The sequence below is a fragment of the Neofelis nebulosa genome, chromosome 4 (assembly GCF_028018385.1).
Source record: "Neofelis nebulosa isolate mNeoNeb1 chromosome 4, mNeoNeb1.pri, whole genome shotgun sequence".
Classification (NCBI taxonomy): domain Eukaryota; kingdom Metazoa; phylum Chordata; class Mammalia; order Carnivora; family Felidae; genus Neofelis; species Neofelis nebulosa.
Genome location: NC_080785.1, coordinates 14,389,513 through 14,411,752, shown reverse-complemented (window position 1 = coordinate 14,411,752; position 22,240 = coordinate 14,389,513). Strand labels below are relative to the sequence as shown.

The 22,240-nt window shown below is 46.1% G+C and overlaps 1 protein-coding gene across 4 annotated transcripts in view; it reads right to left on the bottom strand.

Annotated features, from left to right (window-relative positions):
- The window catches only part of DENND2A (DENN domain containing 2A), a 103,312-nt gene that overhangs the window by 59,826 nt on the left and 21,246 nt on the right, over positions 1-22,240 (bottom strand). For 3 of the 4 annotated variants that reach the window (XM_058724084.1, XM_058724086.1, XM_058724083.1), the window contains exons 2-3: positions 15,399-15,500; positions 11,688-12,842 (exon numbers count right to left, since the gene is read on the bottom strand). In XM_058724084.1, the coding sequence (XP_058580067.1) occupies positions 11,688-12,842; positions 15,399-15,500 (1,257 nt within the window). The remainder of the gene's footprint in view (positions 1-11,687; positions 12,843-15,398; positions 15,501-22,240) is intronic. The other variant, XM_058724085.1, reaches the window with a different exon arrangement.

Below are 22,240 nucleotides of genomic sequence, written 5' to 3'. Positions count from 1 at the left end.
GCATAAGGCTGTGGTGCTCAAAGTGCAATCCTTGGGCCAGGGCTGGTGTGCCAATGACATAGGTACGATAATTGAGAATAGGCATTTAAAAACTCTTTTTTAAAAGTTATTTTTCTCTTTGCTTTAAATGTAATTTCTACACCCAACGTGGGGCCCGAACTCAGGACCCCAAGATCAAAAATCTCATACTCTACAGACTGAACCAGCCAGGTGCCCCTGTGCTTAGAAAATTTTAAAGCAATTTGACAGAACAAATTTTTAAAAGACAACTGAGGCTTGTATATTGTTGTCTTTTTCATTTCATTTCTCTGGCAATTCCTTCTTGTTGTATTTTACAGAAGTATCATTCAGCAAAGGATTGCAAACACAGGCACCCTCTGGGGTTTGGCGAGCTGGGTGCAATGCTGGCCCCCGGCCACTTCCCCTTCTCAGACAACTGCCTGTGTCTTTGCTTGTAGCTCTCTTCCTCTTTCTCTCCCTCTTTCTGGGCTTTGGGTGTTTCCCCAGGTTTTTCCTCTCTAGGCTTCTAAACTTGAGTATCTCCACAGCTGAATTCATCATCCCTAATCTCCACCTCACCCTTCTCCCTTCTGAACCTGAACTCAGCACTCAGGACAGGAACATAAAGAAAGACCACGCTTCCAGCTTCCAGCTTCCAGCTTCCAGCTTCCAGCCTAGGTCCTCAGGGCCTTAAGTCAGGCCATGAGGCTGAAACTGTCACCCGTGCCCTGAGGTGCCTGATGCACTCACGGAAGCTCCTGCTGCGAAGGAAGGGCTACCTCTCCATAAACCCCTTCTTCCTCCCCTTGAGGTGTCCAGCCAGGAGAGGAAGGACTGTGCCTCAGAGCTCCCACAGATGTGGTCTATGGGGTGGAAGCGGGTCTGAGCTGTTTTCTCTACGACGGGATCGCACTGTGCTTTGTGCCCGCCCTGAACACTCCCTAGTCGGGGATGCCATTTAGCCCAGGCTGGTATTAGCCGGGCAAATGCTTGGGGATGGACGCGTGGTGGTCTGTGGCCCAGAGCAGAGTGAAGTTACCGGCCTGGAGTGGGCCATACAGCTCCTGGGTTTCCCCCGCTGAGCTAACTGGATTCTGGTAGCTCAAGTCCCCAGCATGCATACTACCTAGATCTGGTAGGGGAAGATGCAAACTGTTCAAAGAGGCCGCAGAATCACTCAACATTTACTGAGTATCAACTAAGTCTGTACTCGGATTACTACATTCAAACTTTGCAACAACCTTGTAAAGAATTACTATCCTTAAACATATTATATATACGAGGAAACAGAGACAGGGGTGCCTGGGTGGCTCAGTCTGTTAAGCGTGGGACTTTGGCTCAGGTCATGATCTTGGGGTTCGTGAGTTCCAGCCCCACATTGGGCTCTGCACTGGCAGTACGGAGCCTGCTTGGGATTCTCTCTCTCTGCCCCTCCCCCACTGGTGTGTGCACACTTTCTCTCTCTCTCTCTCAAAATAAATGAATAAACTCAAAAAAAAAAAAAAAAAAAGGAAACAGACAGAGCTCAGATAAATTGCTCAAGGTCACACTGGGAGAAAGAGGTGGAGCCAGGGTCAGAAGCCAGGAAGTCTGGTCGGTGTCTGGTGCTCTCCACAGCACAGGCACTAAGCAGAGCATGGAAGTTAAGTCAACGCAGGAGGAAAGTTGTGGTCACAAAAAGTTTTAAAACCTTTATTTACATATTAACTTTGAGAAAAAGGAAATTTCAAAAGGCTAATGATAACCACATCCAAACTGGCTTCTTTCTTAAACACTTCCACATTCGTCCCTCCCACATCCAGCCCATATGTTTAATGTGCACCTTCTGGGGGTCGAGCTGAGCTCACAGTAGCTGGTGAAGCAAAGGCAAGAAGTCCCTGCCTTTGGGGATCCCACAGCTTGGTGAAGGGGTACACCTCCTCCCAGCCTGAGTTTGCTTCCTGGGCCTTCAAATTATCATGTGATTGAGGTACTTCTTAGTTTTAGAGATGCTGGGATGATTTAACTGGTCCGCTGACGTTTCCTGAAGTGGGTCACAACATATGTAATATCCCAGTTTTGACAACCAATGCCAAATACTGTGATTTCAAGTAGTATTTTGAAGGTTACCTGTGACTTTTCTATATTTTTGTAAATGAAATACTAAGTTAAGAGCTCATCCCACATCTCCATTTGATTGACCCGTGGGAATCTCAATCCAAGGGGCACCTGGGTGGCTCAGTCAGTTAAGCATCTGACTTCGGCTCAGGTCATGATCTCAGGGTTTGTGGGTTCGAGCCCCGTGTCAGGCTCTGTGCTGACAGCTCAGAGCCTGGAGCCTGCTTCAGATTCTGTGTCTGTCTCTCTCTGCCCCTCCCCTGCTCATGCTCTGTCTCTCTCTGTCTCTCAAAAATAAATAAACGTTTTAAAAAATTAATAAATCCAAAATTGAACTCACCCTCCTATTCCCCCCACACCCCAATGAAGACCAGTTCCTCCTCCAGTGCTCCTCAGCATAGGCCATCGCCCTTTGTCCAAATGTTTATGCCTTAAACCTGGGAGTCCCGTCCAAACCCCCTTCTCCTTTAGCACCTATATCTGACCAATTAACAAGAGTTCCACTGGCCAAGCATTCCTAGTATTCACTGCTTTTCTCAGTCTCCCAGCAGCTGTACCCTGGGCTTACCCCATCCCGCCACATACCTCCTCCCACCCCACAGTTATCCACCCTGTCTGCTGTCCAGGTGAGCTTTTCACAAATGCAAATCCGGTTGGGTCTCTCCCTTCTTAAAAAATGTGAGTTTTTAAGGAAGGTTTCCCATTCCTAGTAAGTGATAGGCCAGAACACTTCCCTGGTCTCTGGGACTCTTCTGGACCAGGCTCCAGAGGACCTGGAGGCCTCGGCTCACACCCTTCCTGATCTCTTTGGCCACACCACTGCCTTTCAGGGCCTCCAACACACTAGTCTTTCTTCCTCTGGGACATTCACCTGTTTCTCAAACTGAACACCCCTTTTCCACCTGGGAATCTCAGGTCTCAGTCCGAGTGCCACTTCCTCCCCAATCTGGCCCTGTTTCCATGACAGGCTAGATAACCCTGCTGAACATTCCCGTAGCGCCATGGACTTCCTCGCGGCACTGAGTGTGGTTATAGTTACATAACTGCAGACTTGTGTGCTTCTCTTACTAGTACGTAAGGTCCACGAGGCCAGGGTCTCAGTTCATTTTGTTCACTGTTATGTTCTAATACTACACAGGTGCAGGATAAATGTTTGCTGGTTGAATACATGAGTGAATATTTAAATTTTTTTAAACATGTATTTATTTTTGAGAGACAGAGGGAGAGCACAAGCAGGGGAGGGGCAGAGAGAGAGGGAGACACAGAATCTGAAGCAGGCTCCTTGAGCTGCCACAGATTCTTCTTGTCTCCATGTCCAGTGACCACACACAGGTCTTTCCCAGGTCCCACCAGCTCTTGGGAAGGGCGTGTGTGCCATCAGGAGATGAGAGTGGGGCTAAGTGGGGGAATGCTTATGTTAGCTGGGCTCACACCTCCCCCATCAAGTGCTAGTGCTACTCATGGTGGGTTTATGCTTATCTCTATCCTAAATCCAAAACAGAAATGCCAGTAGAAAACCCATCTTTATCCACCATTATGTCTAACGTCCAATCATTTCCACCTCCAGTGGGAAATAAGACACGACATGGGGCACCTGGGTGGCTCAGCTGGTTGAGCATCTGACTCTTCATTATAGCTCAGGTCATGATCTCATGGTCCCGGGATCGAGCCCTATGTTGGGCTCTGTGCTGGTTCATGGAGCCTGCTTGGGACTCCCTCTCCCTCTGTCCTTCCGCCTGCTCAAACACTCATGCTTTCTCTTTTTAAAAAAAAAAAAAAAGCTATAGGGGCGCCTGCATGGCTCCATTAGTTAAGCATCCGACTTTGGCTCAGGTCATGATCTCGCGGTTTAAGGGTTCGAGCCCTACGTTGGGTTCACTGTTGATCCTCTGTCCCACCCGCTCTCTCTCTGCCCCTACCCTGCTCTCTCTCTCTCTCAAAAATAAACATTTAAAAAATTATTTTAAAAAAAGACTTGAGGGGCGCCTGGGTGGCTCAGTCGGTTAAGCGTCCGACTTCAGCTCAGGTCACGATCTCGCGGTCCGTGAGTTCGAGCCCCACGTCAGGCTCTGGGCTGATGGCTCAGAGCCTGGAGCCTGCTTCCGATTCTGTGTCTCCCTCTCTCTCTGCCCCTCCCCCGTTCATGCTCTGTCTCTCTCTGTCTCAAAAATAAATAAAAAACATCAAAAAAAAAATTTTTTTTTAAAAGACTTGACAGTCACTGCTCTAATGTAGAATAACAACTTTCCTCTCTATTCTTTAAAAAAAAATTTTTTTTTAATGTTTATTTTTGAGAGAGAGAGGCAGAGACAGAGTGTGAGCAGGCAAGAGGTAAAGACAGAGGGAGACACACAACCCGAAGCAGGCTCCAGGCTCTGAGCTGTCAGCACAGAACCTGACAGGGGGCTTGAACTCACAAACTGCGAGATCATGACCTGAGCCAAAGTTGGATGCTAAATGGACTGAGCCACCCAGGCACCCCTGTCCTCTCTATTCTTATTTCTGTTTTTTAATGCAATTGCCATTAAATAAAGAATTTACAAAATCAAGCTTCTCTCATGTTTTCAAAGTAACTTTGGCTTTGTCAAATTAATCAAACAATTTGCCCCTTTGAAGATTTTAAGCACTCAGTTTTTAGACATGGCAGTTACAACTGCCTCTTGGATGGCATGTTGACTGGAACAGCCATAATGACAGGAACAGACCACAATATGGCTGGTAAGTGAAATTAAGCACTCACTGGGTAATAGCTGAGGGTTGCTGTCCAACCAGACCACTCTGGGGATCCCTATCAGTCCTACTGAAGATGGAAATTATGGAATCAATAACAGCAGGCGTATGATTTGGTAGCCATATAATGACCCAGGCTTCCTGTCCTCAAAAAGTTCCGCAAATTGTATGCTAAAGCCTCAAGAAAAGGCTGAATCTATCTATACAATACCAAATAATGTTGAAACGTTGAAATTTTGGTCAACATAGTTATTTGGCTTCATAAGGATCTAAAAACTCCATCATAGGATTAAATTAAACTAAAATTAAAAACCTGCATGCCAGGGGCACCTGGGTGGCTCAGTCAGTTAAGTGTCTGACTTTTAATTTCTGCTCAGGTCATGATCTCTGCTCAGGTCATGATCTCATGGTTTTTGAGTTTGAGGCCAGCATCGGGCTCTGCGCTGACGGCGTGGAGCCTGCTTGGGATTCTCTCTCTCCCTCTCTCTCTCTGTCCTTCCCCACTCACCTGTGAATGCTCTCTTTCTCTCTCTCAAATAAAAAAAAATTTAAAAAAACCCTAAAAAAACCCCAAAACCAAAAAACTGCATTCCAGTTAAAACATTTTGGGTATACAGATACATGTAAATTCAGGATGCTGCTTACACTTAAAAAATAGTAACGTTCCTTGTTAAATGTAGGCCTTCAGGCATTCCTGCCAGAGTTATTCAATGCACGCCATAGAACATACACAACCAAGTTAATGCTGCTGTAGGAACCTTATCTTTGGAATTTCCTGACATTTAAGGGTTTCTCATTTCCCATTTTAGGATTGAAGGCATAAGTCCTTGCATTTAATTTCCTGGGGCTTTAGCGAAATGAAGAAAGGAGGAAGGGGAGAGAACACAGAACAGAGGAGAAAGGGAAGAGGAAAAAAAAAGAAGAGAATGTCCAGAAAAAAGGCATTTTTCTCAAACTGAGAATCTCAGTCCACTGGTTTGGCTCCTGCAAGAGTGGACCCGTCGGCCTATGAAAATAAGCTGAATACGTTCTCTGAAGTGCACAGCCTGGCCATGTAATTCTAAACCCTCCTAACCTCAAAATCCTTAATCATTTCTTTCTTCAGCCTTGGCTTGGCTCTCCTGCCTCAGAGAGGACAGTAAGTCAGCCAAATCCTGAGTTGAGCCTCTTCTTTTTTTTTAAGAGATAGGCCACAATAAAGAGCACACTTTATTATTTTTTTTTTAAGTAGAAAGTGAACATCTTGCCCTAATCACCCCCATTGTACTATTTTAAACAAAAGGAAAAATCCAAAGCCAAAATTCTTAAACACAGCTGATGCAACCATAATCAAACTGGCCAAGAAAAATTTCATCTTTGGACTGAAACTAAGTAACTTTAGCTGGTTTTAAAGAGAATGCTGGAACACTGAAAAGAGCAGATGGTAGCTACGAGAGAAAAGATAATGGGAATAACTGCTCACCAGGTTGATCTGTCTGCACAATGAGGACACAGCAGAAAGACTCTGGTTTCCCAGCACCAACCAACCTGCCCCTGGGAGAGGGGGGCTTTTTTTTTTTTTTTTAAACGTTAATTCATTTTTTGAGAGATAGAGAGAGACAGAGCGCAAGCGAGGGAGGAGCAGAGAGAAAGGGAGACACAGAATCCGAAGCAGTCTCCAGGCTCCGAGCTGTCAGCACAGAGCCCGACACGGGGCTCGAACCCACAAACTGTCAGATCATGACCTGAGCCGAAGTCGGACGCCCAACCAACTGAGCCACCCAGGTGCCCCGAGAGAAGGAGCCTTTTTGGAGGAACAGCCCAGGAAGGGCACAAAGAGCTGCTGTCACAACACACTGGGGGCATGAGCAGCGAGGTCACCAGAGCACTCACGCACCTGGGCTTTGGCACTGGTTTGGGAAAGAACCAGAGATGGGTACGAGCTTTCTCAGAAGATCAACACGGAAGCTCCAAATTCTTCTATGGATTCTACATACCGATGACGCTAAAGCCTGGTGAAGACCAGTCCCATTTATGGAATACTGATACAAAAATCTTAAATAGAGTAATAAACCAGGACCAAATGGGAGTTCATCCCAAAAATGTAAGAATGGGTCAATATTAGGATATAAAGTCATTGCTCGTAGGTCAGAGGATAGGAACCATATGATCATACAAAGCTACTGAAAGTAACTTGACAAAATCTGACGTCCAATTCTAATCTTTAAAACTCTTAGTAAAAAAGGAATTATAAATGAAAATACCTTGATTACATAAACACATACCTCAAACAAGAGTACCTGTGAGCAGAACACCAGCAGCATTACCATGAAAGTCAGGGAGGACACAGGGCTGTCCACTGCTATCAGCACTATTACTTAACCCTGTTCTGAAAGCATTAGCCAGTATGACTCAGAGAAAAAGTTCAGAGATTTAAAAGAAAAGGCAAAATGATCATTCTTCGCAGACGATATTGTATACATAGAAGATCCAAGAGAATCAACTGACAATTAGCAACAGTAAAAAATTTCTTGAAGGGGTCTCTCAAGAGAATAACATACAGGGGTGCCTGGGTGGCTTAATTGGTTAAGTGTCCAACTTCGGCTCAGGTTATGATCTCACATTCGTGAGTTCAAGCCCCGCATCAGGCTCTGTGCTCAAAAATGAATAAACATTAGGGGCGCCTGGGTGGCGCAGTCGGTTAAGCGTCCGACTTCAGCCAGGTCACGATCTCGCGGTCCGTGAGTTCGAGCCCCGCGTCAGGCTCTGGGCTGATGGCTCGGAGCCTGGAGCCTGTTTCCCATTCTGTGTCTCCCTCTCTCTCTGCCCCTCCCCCGTTCATGCTCTGTCTCTCTCTGTCCCAAAAATAAATAAAAAACGTTGAAAAAAAAAAATTAAAAAAAAAAAATGAATAAACATTAAAAAATAAAAAAAGAAACTAGGGGCGCCTGGGTGGCTCAGTTGGTTAAGTGGTGGGCTTTGGATCAGGTCGTGATCTCGCTGTCCGTGAGTTCGAGCCCCGTGTTGGGCTTTGTGCTGACAGCTCAGAGCCGGGAGCCTGTCTTGGATTCTGTGTCTCCTTCTCTGTCTCTGTCCCTCCCCCACTCATGTGCTGTCTCTCTCTCTCTCTCTCTCTCTCTCTCAAAAATAAATAAACATTAAAAAAATAACAAACTAACATATGTTGTGTGTGTGAAATTTGATAGTGACATCTAGAACATTTGGAACAATACATGCAAGAATAGTCAAGATATTTTTGAAAAAAGGAGGATAATAAGAAAACAAAAAAGGGGGTTATAATTATTACAAAGGTGAACAATAGGCCACTTTTTTTTGGTGTATGACAGGAGAGTGTACATAGTATGTCAAAGAGAATCAACTGATGACTAGAACGAGAAGAAACTTCTGTAAGCTCTACTATATATTCAACATACTATGAGGTTAAAATAAATTAAAATAGATTGGTACTAAAACAGAAATAGCTACTCTAAATATTAAACAGAATAGAACCAGAAAAAAATAATAGCAGCTTACATGTATTAAGCATTCACCATATTCCAGGTTCTATTTTCACTTATGTTTACACATATTTATTCATCCAATCTTCACAACAAAGCTGTGAAGTGGTTTCTAGCGTTATCGCTATGTTACAAAATAAGTAAAAGGAGGCCAAGACAAATTTAGTAGCTTGTACAATGTCACACAGCCAGTAAGTAGCAGATCTAGTAAGTTCTCTGGCCCTAGAGTCTTCTCTAACGCTATATGCTATTCACCCCAGCATTATATGTAAATTGGAAACAACTGAAGCACCTGTCAGTAGAGGAATGGTTAAATATGGTTTATCCACATGAGGTAAAGAATGTAGCAGTTCAAAAAGGAAGGTGAAAAAAAAAAAGCGGCAGCACTGAAAGATCTCCGTGATATCCTATGTAAAAAGCAGTATATATAGCAGGATTTCTTTTTTAAAAGGACGTAATTTGTATCTATCCCCCCAACTCGAATATGCAAACTTTTTCCACCGGAAGAGAACATAAGAAATTATGTTTCTTACAGCAAAACAATCCTACCTGACAGACCATGCTGAGTAGGAGAGTGACGTGACTGAATATATTTCTAGAAAACTCCTCTGGCTGCTAAGGAGGAATATATTACGGTGGGAGGTAGACAACAGATAAGTAGTAAGAGAGCAGATGGAATCAGATTCAAGATAATGTTTAAAACTGGAACCGAAGAGGGGCGCCTGGGTGGCGCCGTCGGTTAAGCGTCCGACTTCAGCCAGGTCACGATCTCGCGGTCCGTGAGTTCGAGCCCCGCGTCGGGCTCTGGGCTGACGGCTCGGAGCCTGGAGCCTGTTTCCGATTCTGTGTCTCCCTCTCTCTCTGCCCCTCCCCCGTTCATGCTCTGTCTCTCTCTGTCCCAAAAATAAATAAAAAACATTAAAAAAAAAATTAAAAAAAAAACTAGAACCGAAGAGCTTGCTGATGAATTAGATGAGGGGTGTGTGGAAAAGAGAGGAATCACAAATCACGCCTAGGTTTTTGGCCTAAGTGCAATGAAGGACGATGCCTTTAACAAGACGGCAATTATCTGGCCTGGACTGGGATTTAGGCTTAGACACATTCAGTCCAAACTGTCAGGTAACCAAACGGAGAACTGTGCAGGACATGACGGTGCAAACCTTCACGAGAGGAGGGAGTCAGGGCTGGAGAGATGCATCTGGGGATCGCAAGCAGGTAACTGACATTTAAAGCCATGGGACTGAATGAGATCATTTAGGGAGTGATGGAGATGGAGAACTAGCTGCTCTGATCCCGGGATGGTGTGTCGGGCGTGTTATTCCAACACTCAGGGAGAGAGGAGAACAGAACTGAGCAAGAGACGGTGAAGTAGGGCCACCAGGGAGGTAGTGACCTAGAAGCCCAGGGAGCACAGTGCTTCAGGTGGAGGGAGTGAAGTCGTTCCTCAAATGCCAAGAGATGTCATGTAAGAAAAGAAACAGGGAACGGGCTGTTGGATTTAGTGAGATGGGGGTCACAGGTGGCCTTGGGTCAAGGGAAGTTTCAGGATAAGTGGCAGAAGCCCAACTGCAGTGAGTCAAGGGAAACACAGAGATGAAGAAGTGGTGACCACAGCAGGCACAACGGGTTTGAGTTTTGTACTGTAGCTGGTTTCCAGATTAGTGGGTATCAAACCAGTTAGCACATAACAAAAATGGACTAGACATTAGTTCTCAAAGCAGAAAGGAAATGGTTTTCAAAGCACAGATTTTAACTTCAAGCATTCACGTTTTATTATCTAATGTATTATTTTAACATTATAAAATACAGTAAAACCTTGGTTTGCGAGCATAATTCGTTCCGGAAACATGCTTGTAATCCAAAGTATTTGTATGTCAAAGTGAATTTCCCCTTAAGAAATAATGGAAACTCAGAGGATTCGTTCCACAACCCAAAAATATTCAGATAAAAATGGTTACGATACTGTACTATAATACAAAATAATAAAGGAAATACAAAATATAAAGAAAAGTAAACTAACCTGCGCTTGCCTCTGAAAACCTTCGAGGCTGGTGCGAGGGAGACAAGAGAGAGGAGGGTTATTGTGTAGGACGACTATCACTAACGGATGTTGACTACACTACATATTAATAAACTCTTGTCACAGACTATATTTAAAGTAACTGGCAATTAAGGCAGCAGAGAAAAGGGTCTATATCTGCAGGCAGCCTGACCTAGAATGAAGCAAAGCATTCCTAGGCTTACTCTTGTATGGAAAAGCAAAGGACTTTGTGCTTTGAAGTGACAAAATACACTCATGCCAGTTGTGGGCACCTTCCAGCTTTCAGAAAAATCACTGATTTCTGCCAAACGCTGTGGCATGAGACGGAGCATCCAAGCATGGGAGAGGATCACCCATAATTCTGCAGTGAGCAAGCGAGAGAGACACAGAGAGACAGAGAGAGAGGGAACCTTGGCTCAGTTGTGATCATGTGACATTCAGCATCACGTACAACTCGTACTGCAAGATATCACTCGTTTATCAAGTTACAATTTATTACAAATGTTTGCTTGTCTTGCGGAACACTCGCGGAACAAGTTACTTGCAACCCAAGGTTTTACCGTATTTAGTGTGTGCATCTTTTAGCATGTATAAATGAGGAAACTGCGGTTTCAGGTTCAGTAACTTGTTCAAGGTCACATAGACAGACTGTGACAGGGCCAAGGTAGACCCAGGCTGTGTGTTTCTAGAGCTCATACCAGGAAAAAAACATGAAAAAATGAGCCAGTGGAGATTCAAAGCACCATGCACGAGTTGGGGATGGTGGTGGCAGAATGAGTTGTTGGCACCAATTAGTTAATTGCCAGGGTTAACACGAGTTTCCGTTGAACCCTTGGTTAGTGTCAGAATGACAAGGACTTATCACATCCAAAGGTAATTTTTCAAAGCAAATACTCTTTTTTGACGACAGAGAACACAAAACACATGCATCAGCTATCACATCTCCAGGTTTAATCAATAAACTATCTCAAGCCACGAACGGTCTCGACCAACTACAAGATCCATCAGCACAATAAAACAAACAATGAGGGGTGTCTGGGTGGCTCAGTCGGTTGAGCATCCGACTTCGGCTCAGGTCATGATCTCACAGCTCGTGAGTTCGAGCCCCGCGTCGGTCTCTGTGCTGACGGCTCAGAGCCTGGAGCCTGCTTCTGGTTCTGTGTCTCCCTCTCTCTCTCTGCCCCTAACCCACTCACATTCTGTCTCTGTCTCTCTCAAAAATAAACATTAAAAAATTTTTTTAAAACAAAAACAAACAATGAGGCTCACAGCAGTTGGGATGCAGCATAAACTACTGGAGCAGACAGCCACCTGTCACCTACCTGTGGTCAGCACTGGGTTTCGGTCTTCCGGTCCACAGTCTTCTGTTCACCGAGGAGGGCGGGGGAGAGGAGGGCAGGGGAGGGGGAGGTAGAGAAGGCAGAGGAGGCAGGTGCCTCTTGTCCTTCCTGAAGCCTGGGTTCCCGTCCTTGTCCCCTTCTCCGTCGTGTTTGAACGTTCTCCGGGGTTTGGGCAGGGGGTTGATGAAGGGTTTGGCGGCGGGGCCCTCCGAGCCCCTGTCCGCACTCTCCAGGCTCCGGTCGCAGGGCCTCCTGCACGAGCCTTTCCTTTCCTCTGCAGCCTCAGGGGCGAGCTCCCTGGCTTCTAGGTCCCAGTGGTGGGACCTGAATTCAGAGCCACGCCAGCCCCCTCGGTTCTCAGGAAGGGCGGGCCCCTCCTCGGCCTTGTCCGGCAGGCAATGTGGGGAATAACAAGTCCCTGGTAACTGGGGATCCAACCCTGCCGACCCATCCTTCAGAGCCTGCTCGAGTTTCTCCACCTGCCTCAGCACGGAGAGGCTGTCATTCGGCAAGCGCTGTTTGCCCGGCCGCGGCTCACGGCCTCTGCCCAAGCTGGGAGCCAGCTGCTCGGTGGGCTGGCTGAGGTCTTGCCTCGGCTCTGCATCCTGTCCCCTGACTTTCACAAGCCCTTTATTCCTCTCATCCTCCTTGCTCTCTGCTTCTGGCCTGGTTCCATCCTGAGCCTCCGTGCCCCACGCTCTCACACCGTCACTGCTTCTCCCCATCACACAGGACGTCAGGTAATCCTCTTGCCCGTCTGCTTTCCTGCCGGGGGCAGGAGCGGGCAGCTCTTTTCTCCCTTCCCATTCGGATATCTTGTCCTTTATGCTGAGGGGCTTGGGCCGGGCTCCGTCTCGGGCAGAAAGGCAGGGGTTCTCGACACCGCCGAGCTGCCTCTTGCCTCTTGCCTTGCTGGCTTCTTTAGCATTGAGATCTGAAGCTGAGTCGCTGATGATCATATTTGAGCTGAACATGTTCTGCTGAAAACAGTCCACTCTTGACTCTAGCATCAGGTTATTGAGACTTTCCAGTGAGCTCCTTGTGGGGGGTGAATCCTGATCAGTCTCTGGGGAAGGAACGGGGGACCTAAATGGCCTTCGAGGATCTTCCCCAGCCTCTGGACCTTCCACCTTGACCCTGGACAAGAAAGACAAACACTGGGTGAGGCATTCTTGGTTATTGTTCTTGGCTGCTCATAAAGATTTGCTAAAACTTCGATATAAATGTTATATGCTAGTTGTAAGTCACAAACATTGAAACCACCACTTTAAAAAGATCACTTTGTTGGGGCACCTGGGTGGCTCAGTCGGTTAGGCGTCCGACTCTTGATTTTGGCTCAAGTCATGATCTCACTGTTCACGGGACTGAGCCCCCCATCAGTGGGCTCTGTGCTCACAGTGCGGAGCCTGCTTGGGATTCTCTCTCTCTGCCCCTCCCCTGCTCACTCTCTCTCTTTCAAAAATAAATAAACATTAAAAATAAATAAATAAACATTAAAAAATTATCTTGAAAGAAAAGCAGAAAAACATTTTTAAGCTAGTCTAATGAGAACAGGAGTCTCTATGTTTTTGAATACAAAACATTCTTCCACCAGCAAAGGTTATAACTAAGCAGAGTGACCTTGGACATGCCATCATTAGCAAGCACACATGGACCAACTTCATGGTGCACATTTTTTGAGTGGGTGGTTCTGACAATATAGGAATTCTGAAACTCCAGTTAAGGTTCACAGTGAGAGATGGATAATTTCATGCATTCTGTTAGTATTTAGCTTCCTGTTCGAAGACTAAGAGTTATTTACATGCAGACTTCTCCCTCCACCGGGACATTAGCACGTAAATTGTGTTGCTGTTCACGGTTACACAGCATAAATTAGAAACTTGTGCAAACGCAAACACATTTTCATATTTTAAATATGGCTATCAAAGCAGAATTCCTGATTTAAATAAACGATCAGAATGCACGAGAGAGTGCTTACAAAAGAGAAACATATTTTTTAATTGCCCTGTCACCACTGAAGACATTAGCATGAATTCAGATATCAGTCAGAAGCAAAAGCAGAATCAGTTTGTTGACATTTTACTGAGAGTTCAAAAGGCAGAAGTGAAAGTCCTTACTCTCACAGTGCTAGAAGCAAGATGAAGAGACAGGACAGACAGGCATTCAGAGAGAACAATTCAGGCTAGTTCATGCTTAAAGACAGTGGATGAGAGGGACGCCTGGATGGCTCAGGTCACGACCTCACAGTTTTGTGAGTTCAAGCTCTGCACTGGCTCTGTGCTGGTGGCATGGAACCTCCTTGGGATTCTTTCTCCCTCTCTCTCTGCCCCTCCCCAACTCACGCTGTCTCTGTCTCTCTCAAAAATAAATAAACTTTAAAAAAAAGACAGTGCATGATAGAATAATAATCGTTAATATCATATGTACTATTAAACATCATTGACAGCAAATAAATATGGCTTTCGAGTCAGAGGGACCTCAGTTTCAATCTTGGCTCCATTTTTTTTCATTTTAAAATAAGAAACGTCCCTCCCTTCTCTAGACTGCAACTTGAATGGTGCAGAGGCCAAATTTATCTTGTTTTCTGTGCCTAGTACACAGTTGGTAGTCAATTATTTACAAAATGAATGAATGGATGAGTTAATATTTCTAATGTTCCCACATTATAGCACACAGTGTAGGTTGTGATATTACTAAGTGGCAAGCAGTGTTTTTAATTTTTTTTTTTAAGTTTATTTATTTTTGAGAGCGACAGAGAGAGGGAGAGAGACAGAATGCGAGCGGGGGAGGGGCGGAGAGAGAGGGAGACCCAGAATCCAAATCAGGCTCCAGGCTCTGAGCTGTCAGCACAGAGCTTGCCGTGGGGCTTTAACTCACAAACCGCAAGATCATGACCTGAGCCGAAGTCGGCACTTAAACGAGCCACCCAGAAGCCCCGGGCAAGCAGTGTTATTGTAGTGATTACTGTTCTTGTCTAAGATCCCAAACATCTGGAGTGACCTCACAATCACTGAGGCCCTATGTAAAAACTTCTGAAAAGGAGAAAGGATGGCTTGCTGGAAGTCTGCACTGGATTTACGAAGCTCAAGCAAGAGAGGCAGGGATGGTGAAACCAGATGCAGAGTGCCTTCTCCACACAGTTGCCGCACCCAAGAGTTTCTCAAGGTCCTGTTTCCAGGACTCAATGGCTCCAGAAGGGACTAGGGCCTGGGGTGCAGAGCTGTGAACAGCCCAGCGGTCGTCAACCCCTCTGAAGAATGAGACAGACAATCAGAGGAAAGGGCTCCATCTGGACAGAAAACAGCATCGCTGAGATAAAATGGGCAAAGCTGGCTTTGCGGACAGATGCAGCTGTAAAGCTTTACGGTGCAAGTATAATTCAAATACCCGTGCATCCTAGTAGTTAGAAAAATAAATCCTGGGCTGGGAAGCGTATCGGGGAGAGGCCTGAAGCTGCCATGCATCTGTCCTCTCGACAACTGGACATCAGTCAGACCTTCCCTTGACCACTTTGGCCTCAGGTCCTGCAGCGCCTTGGAGAGGATGTACAGGAGGCGCATCACAATGACCGGGAAAAGAACTCCTCCTTGGTCCAAGGAAGTGAGGTCAGAGAGGAGGGAAAGGAGACAGAGAAAGGAAGGAAACTGAGAATCCAGGCCAATTCCTACACTCTCGGGGGAGAAAAACTCTTACTTGTCAGCCAATTTGTAGCTCAGGTTTTCAGTCTGGCTGTGGCTGCCCTTGGCCGGCCTGCACACTGTCATCATGTCAGCACCAAGAGGAGCTCCAAGTCGCCTGGGGGAACAGGGATGCACACTGGGTGAGTCACCACGGCAGATCTAGGGCCCACACCCTGAACTATTTATCCCTGATAGAGTCCAGCCCGGAGTGGGGCGGGGGTATGTGTGACTGGAACACACCCTTCAGAATCCCGGACCCAGGGGAGGGCACAGAATCCCGAGGTCCACCTGGACTGAGACCCCATACCAACCTCTTCACCTCCAGACCCCATGCCAATCTCGTGTGTGTGTGTGCGCGTGTGTGTGTAAGCAAAACAGATACCAGCTCAACCTGACACTTTCAGCCTAAGAACCCGTAATGAGCTAAAAGTCCCCAAAGAAGAAACGAGTTGTTACTTTACTTGAAACAAGAAATAAACTAGATGCCAAAGCAGAAACATCTGCACAGAGGTACTTTTGCGCTGGCCCTCACGGGAAACACGCACCCACAGCGTCCTTGGCTTTGGAACCATGCAGGAAGGACCTCTCCCAGCGGCCGCAAACCCAGGGGAGGAAACATGTAACCCCTAGGGTCATCTGTCTAAGGGAAACTAGGTGGTTCTGGCAAACCCAGGAATCCCACGGGGCACCTTAGACCTGAAAAATAATCAGGACCATGTGGATACCAAAGCAGCTGCCTCAGCGCCGTGGTGGTTGCACGATATGCTAGAGCCTGACATTCAACTGAAGTGAAGTGGCTGATTAAAATGTATGATTTCGGGGCACCTGGGTGGCTCAGTCTGTTAAGCGTCCGACTTTGGTTCAGGTCATGATCTCACAGCTTCTGAGTTCGAGCCCCACGTCAGGCTCTGTGCTGACAGCTCTGAGCCTGGAGCCTGCTTCAGATTGTGTGTCTCCCCCCTACCCCCCACCCCTCTCCTACTCATGTTCTGTCTTTCAAAAAATAAATAAATGTTAAGAAATTTAAAAATAAATAAAATAAAATAAAATGTATGATTTCAACAGCAAGTCCCTATAGAACTCTGGGTCTCTCAACACGAGGACAAATGGACATTGCTCAGGTGGACGTGGTTTGGAAGATGAGGCCCATCAGAGAATGCCAACAGGATGGGCTATGCAATTCATTTACCTCGTCCCCGTCCCTCCCAAGGGGGACGAGGTAACTCTTTGACTAGAGTTTCAAAGAGTATTGAGATATTGGAGATTCACATTTTTTTCCCACTGACCCTCCAGGGACTTCCTCTTCTGAATTCCTCTAAGGTTCCGAAATTCCCATCCCCTCTCCCAGGAGAGTTTATCTGCCAGGTGACAGGGTGGGCTGCCCAAACTCCTGGCCTGGGCATCCCCTTCCTGCAAGAAATCAAAGGGCTAGGCTTCAAGACATCCAAATAACTCCCGGGAACAAGGAGACGGAGGCCAGCAGGAGGAAGAGAAAAAGGAGAGTAAGTTTGGGTAACAAATTAAAAAGAAGCAGGGTAGGACTGGTGAGCTGAAAATACAGGAAGGGAACAGACTGGTCCAAGAAGGTGTGCGTTTGGGGAGGAAGAAAGAGGCTCAGGCCTGCGCACAGACCTCAACTGCCCCTTACCAGTCATGTGGCACCCTGCAGCTTGGGGGATGGCCATGCTGGAAGCAAGCCCCGCTCTTTTTTTTTTTTTTTAACGATTCTTAGAGAATGAGTGAGAGAGCAAGCACAAGTGGGGGACAGGTGGCACAGGGAGAGAGAGAGTGAGAGAGAGAGAGAGAGAGAGAGTGAGAGAAAGAATCTTAAGCAGACTCAATGCTCAGCACAGAGCCCAATGTGGGACTCGATTCCACGACTGTCGGATCATGATCTGAGCTGAAATCAAGAGTCGGACACTCAACCAACTGAGCCACCGAGGCGCCCCAAGCCCAGCTCTTTAAGAAAGCCAGGCCCAGGGTTCTCCTCTCCTGTTATGGAAAAGAGCACTGAAGAGCCTTTCAGAGACAGGAAGGAACTCATTGCCCCTCTCGTAAGTTCCACAAAGCTTCTGGTCCACTATATTACAATTCGAAAAATTCAAAAAAAAAAAAAAATTCTGGAGCCTCTCCATTTGGCCGGACTGAAAGACACTGCCCTTCTGTCCTGAATCTGGCGCAAGGCCTGTCAGATGGCAAGGACAGTGGCCGCCCCCGCCACCCCCTTCATGCCTGCATTCTGCCTCCACACAGACCGACTGCAGGGATGCAGCCTTGTTCCCCGTGAGCAGCTGCTCTGTCCACCTACCCTCTTCTTTCAAGCTGGCACCCCCTTTCCCTGGCACTACAACGAGATGCCAGGCTTTGTGCAGGACGCTCTGGGCCTCAAGGATGAGGAAGACAGGGAGTGTGCCCTCAGGGAGAACACCCGGGACTGTGCTTGGGTCACTATCGGCCCTGGCATCCAGCTCTCCCCAAAGAGAACAATTTCCCTATACTTCCCAGAAAGCCAGAGCTTTTCCAAAAGGGACAAAAGCCACTGTGTCTCCTACATGGAGAACCACACATATGGACTCTGAGGTTGAAGTCACAAGAAGCACTTAATACGGTACTGAAGTGAAGACGATTCCCATGGGGCAGTAACAGCTTCGAGTGTTAAACGCATGATCTTTGGAGAAATAGCTGATGTCATATTCCAAGAAGCTTCAGGGGCTGGAACTCAGAAGGCAAAGAACGTCCCCCACTCAGCAATCAGCGTGCTGGCATTTCTGAATTCACAGAGGAATGGAAAATGCGGCCCCCCAAAACCTATGACCCTTCCCTTTTCACCTGTGTTGTTTAAAAGTCATTAGTTAGGTGACAAGCCCAGCCTAATTTGCTGATGGGAAGTTCTCTGACTTAAAATTACCATAACTTCACTATCACTTTATAGGTCTGGGATTGCAAGATGGAGCGATTTCAAGTGTGGTCCACTGGGAATCTGGGAACCGGGGAACCTCGTCAGACAGGTAGGTTCCTGGGCACCAGTCCAATGTACCAAAACCAACTGTCCGGGCAATGGCCTGGAAGCTGCATTTCAATACAGTAAAGCAAAGGCCTCAGGTGATTTCTTACGCAACCCAACGTTCTTTATTTCTTCCTGGGCAATCTGGCCTTGTGATCCAGACTGGTTTCCAGGAGGTATAATGAATGTATGACTAATAAAAACACATTTTCTCACTCAATTGCTTTCCATAAAAATACAATGGAGACATTCATCAGACGGGCTTAATTAGTACTAATAATTAGTACTGATCATTTATTTCAATTTAAAATGTTAGACAAAATTCTGAAGCTAGATAACGGGTGGTACATGAATATATTTTTTAGTGAGATGCTTCTGGTCAGTCTCAAAGGCCCACAGAAAATGTAACTGCTCCAGACTGACATTACCGGATCAAAAACCTGTAATATTTTAAAATTCTTTTACGTTGGGGCGCCTTGGTTAAATCAGTTAAGCAGTTAAGTGTCCGACCTCAGTTCAGGTCATGATCTCAGTTTGTGAGTTCAAGCCCCGCCTAGGGTTCTGTGCTGACAGCTCAGAGCCTGGAGCCTGCTTCAGATTCTGTGTCTTCCTCTTTCTCTGCCCCTCCTCCACTCACACTCTGTCTCTCCCTGTCTCTCAAAAATAAATAAACGTTAAAAAAAAATTTTTTTAATTCCCTTACGTTAATCCACTAAGCTTGAAGTTCCAGCTTGATCTCTGAAAACTTTTCTTAAGGACCTTGGAGTACTAAAAGGTGAAATCATTAATTAAAAACTAAGTATCTCTGGAGTGCCTGGGTGGCTCAGTTATGAGTGTCCGACTCTTGGTTTCAGATCAGGTCATGATTGTGGGATCGAACCCTGCATCAGACTCTGCACGGATAGCCTGGAGACGGCTTGGCACCTCCCCTCTGCCCCTCCCCTGCTCGTGCTTGGGTACTTGCACGCTCTCATTCTCTCTCTCTCTCTCTCTCTCTCTCTCTCAAAAACCCAAACAAACAAAAAACCAAGTATCTCCCCACAAGAGTGTCAAGATTTTAAAACAGAAATAAAATGTTTTCTTGTGGTAGGAAGGAGGGAAGTGACCATATCAGATCTCTTCCTGAGCGCAGCACTTACAAGAGAGCCTGAGGGTACCCGGAGGAGGGAGGGGTGCAGCCGGCAGTGCCTAGAGAGGAGCCACCAGGGAAAGGAAGGGGGAGAGCAGCTCCTCCAGGATCCTGCCCACGCCTGCCTGCCTGCTCTTTCCTCCACTGCCACTTGGGGAACCGGTCTGGTGAAGCCAGGTAGTCTTCACTACAGGTTGTATAATTCCATTCATACGAAATGTCTAGGGTAGGCAAGTCCATAGAGGGAAGGGGAGTTGGGACTGACTGCCGATATGTAAGTAAGGGTTTCTTTTGGGGATGACAGAAATATTCGGTGACAGTTGTACAACACAGTGAATATACTACAAGTCACTAAACTGTACACTTTTTTTAAAGTTTATTTATTTCTTTTGAGAGAAAGAGAGAGCAAGAGTAAGGGAGGGGCAGAGAGAGAATGAGAGAGAGAGAGAATCTCAAGTAGGTTCTGCACTGTTAGTGCAGAGCCCGATGCAGGGCTCGAACTCACAAACCGTGAGATCATGACCTGTGTCGAAACCAAGAGTCGGATGCTTAATGGACTGAGCCACCCAGATGCCTAAAACTGTACACTTCTAAGTGGTAAATTTTATGTGAGTTATTATCTCCATCAAAAAATACATTATAAGGGGTGCATGGGTGGCTCAGTCGGTTGAGCATCCAACTCTTGATTTCAGCTCAGTTCAGGATCCCAAGGTCATGGGATCAAGCCCCACTTTGGGCTCTGAACTGTGTGTGGTGCCTGCTTAGGATTCTCCCTCTCTATTTCTCTCTCTCTCTCTCCCTCTCCCTCTGCCTCTCTCTCCTAGCGCTCTCTCTTAAAAAAAAGGGGGGGGGGATGCAAGCTGGTGCAGCCACTCTGGAAAACAGTATGGAGGTTCGTCAAAAAACTAAAAATAGAACTACCCTACGACCCAGCAATTGCACTAGGCATTTATCCATGGGATACAGGTGTGGTGTTTTGAAGGGACACATGCAACCCCCATGTTTATAACAGCACTATCAACAATACCCAAAGTATAGAAAGAGCCCAAATGTCCATCGATGGATGAATGGATAAAGAAGATGTGGTGTATATATACAATGGAGTATTGCTCGGCAATCAAAAAGAATGAAATCTTGCCATGTGCAACTACATGGATGGAACTGGAGGGTATTATGCTAAGCAAAATCAGTCGGAGAAAGAAAAATATGACTTCACTCGTATGAGGACTTTAAGAGACAAAACAGATGAACATAAGGGAAGGGAAACAAAGATAATATAAAAACAGGGAGGGGGCAAAACATAAGAGACTCATAAATATGGAGAGCATCAGAGGGTTACTAGAGGGGGCATGGGAGGGGAGATGGGCTAAATGGGTAAGGGCACTAAGGAATCTACTCCTGAAATCGTTGTTGCACTATATGCTAACTAATTTGGATGTAAATTAAAAGAAAAGAAAAGAAAAAAAACCCATGAGGTTTCACATTAAAAAAAAAAGTTAAAAACAAAAAGCAGGAACAACTGCAGATCATGAGGAGATCTGGCCCCCACCCCGGACAGAGTGAATCATACTGCCAGGAGGGCCTAGGAATATGCATCTCTAAGCTCCCCAGGGAAGTCACGGGACAGTGGCAGAGCTGCTAAACCATATTTATCTTTCTGCCTCTTGCATCGTCAGTCGGCAACAGAAATACTCTCCTATGGCCTCTCCTTTGTAAGGCAGCCTTTCACGCCGGTGTGTCCGTTTGCTCCTATTTCAGAGCAGCTCCAAAATCTGGTGGAGGAGTTATCAGCCCACAGTTAGTTGCCTCTGTGCCTTGAACCCAGGGGTAAATGCTCCAATGAGCATTTGAAAATGAAAAGCTCATTTTCACGCTAAAGGAGGCCTCGAGCCCAAAAGCATAATCTGAGTCATTTTAAGACTTTCTGTCGGTATGACTCCTCAGTTACCGACAATATTTTCTTTTAACAATTTGGTCAGTATTTGCCTGACCTGCATCTGTCAGTTTGTCTGACAAATGAAGCCGCTGGGAATTTGTGGCCAGAACGGCCTGACATTGCAGGAAGGAACACACTTTGTGATGCTCCTGTGGCCAGAGGCAGCTAAAGATTTTTATTCTTCTTCCTTTCATAAACCCGAGTTTCACACCTGCAGAACATTCTTATGTACAGAGAGATGTATTTGGCCACCTTAGTAGAATGGAAACACATTTTCACTTGACAGTATTTGCAAACCCATGCTTTTTCCGTCACTCGCAATGTAGAAATACTTCCATATGTTGCCTTTAGGTCATGTATTTTGTCGAGGTAAAAAGAGATAAAGTACAATTAGGTGGCCATCTTGCATATGAGCACTAAGCTACAGTGTATAAGGTTTTAGTGCTGCCAGCCCTCCCGAGGGAATGCTTGAGAACTACCCGTGTCACCGCTGTGGAAAAAGTTCCTATGGGTTTGCCACAAATCATCAAAGTATGAGTTATAAAAGCTATGAAATATGCTCACACTGCCAAAATCTGATTTAAGAATCTGAATTCTGGTAAATATATTTTCTTATAAGAAAAAAAGTACTGGCTCAGTTGGTAGAGCACGTGACTCTTAATCTGGGGGTTGTTGAGTTCGAACCTCACGTTGGGCGGAGAGCCTACTAAAAAAATAATAAACCTGCAGTGCAGTGGTATTATCCTCATCAAAAGAAAAATTAAGCTTTTTTTGTTCCTTTTGTGT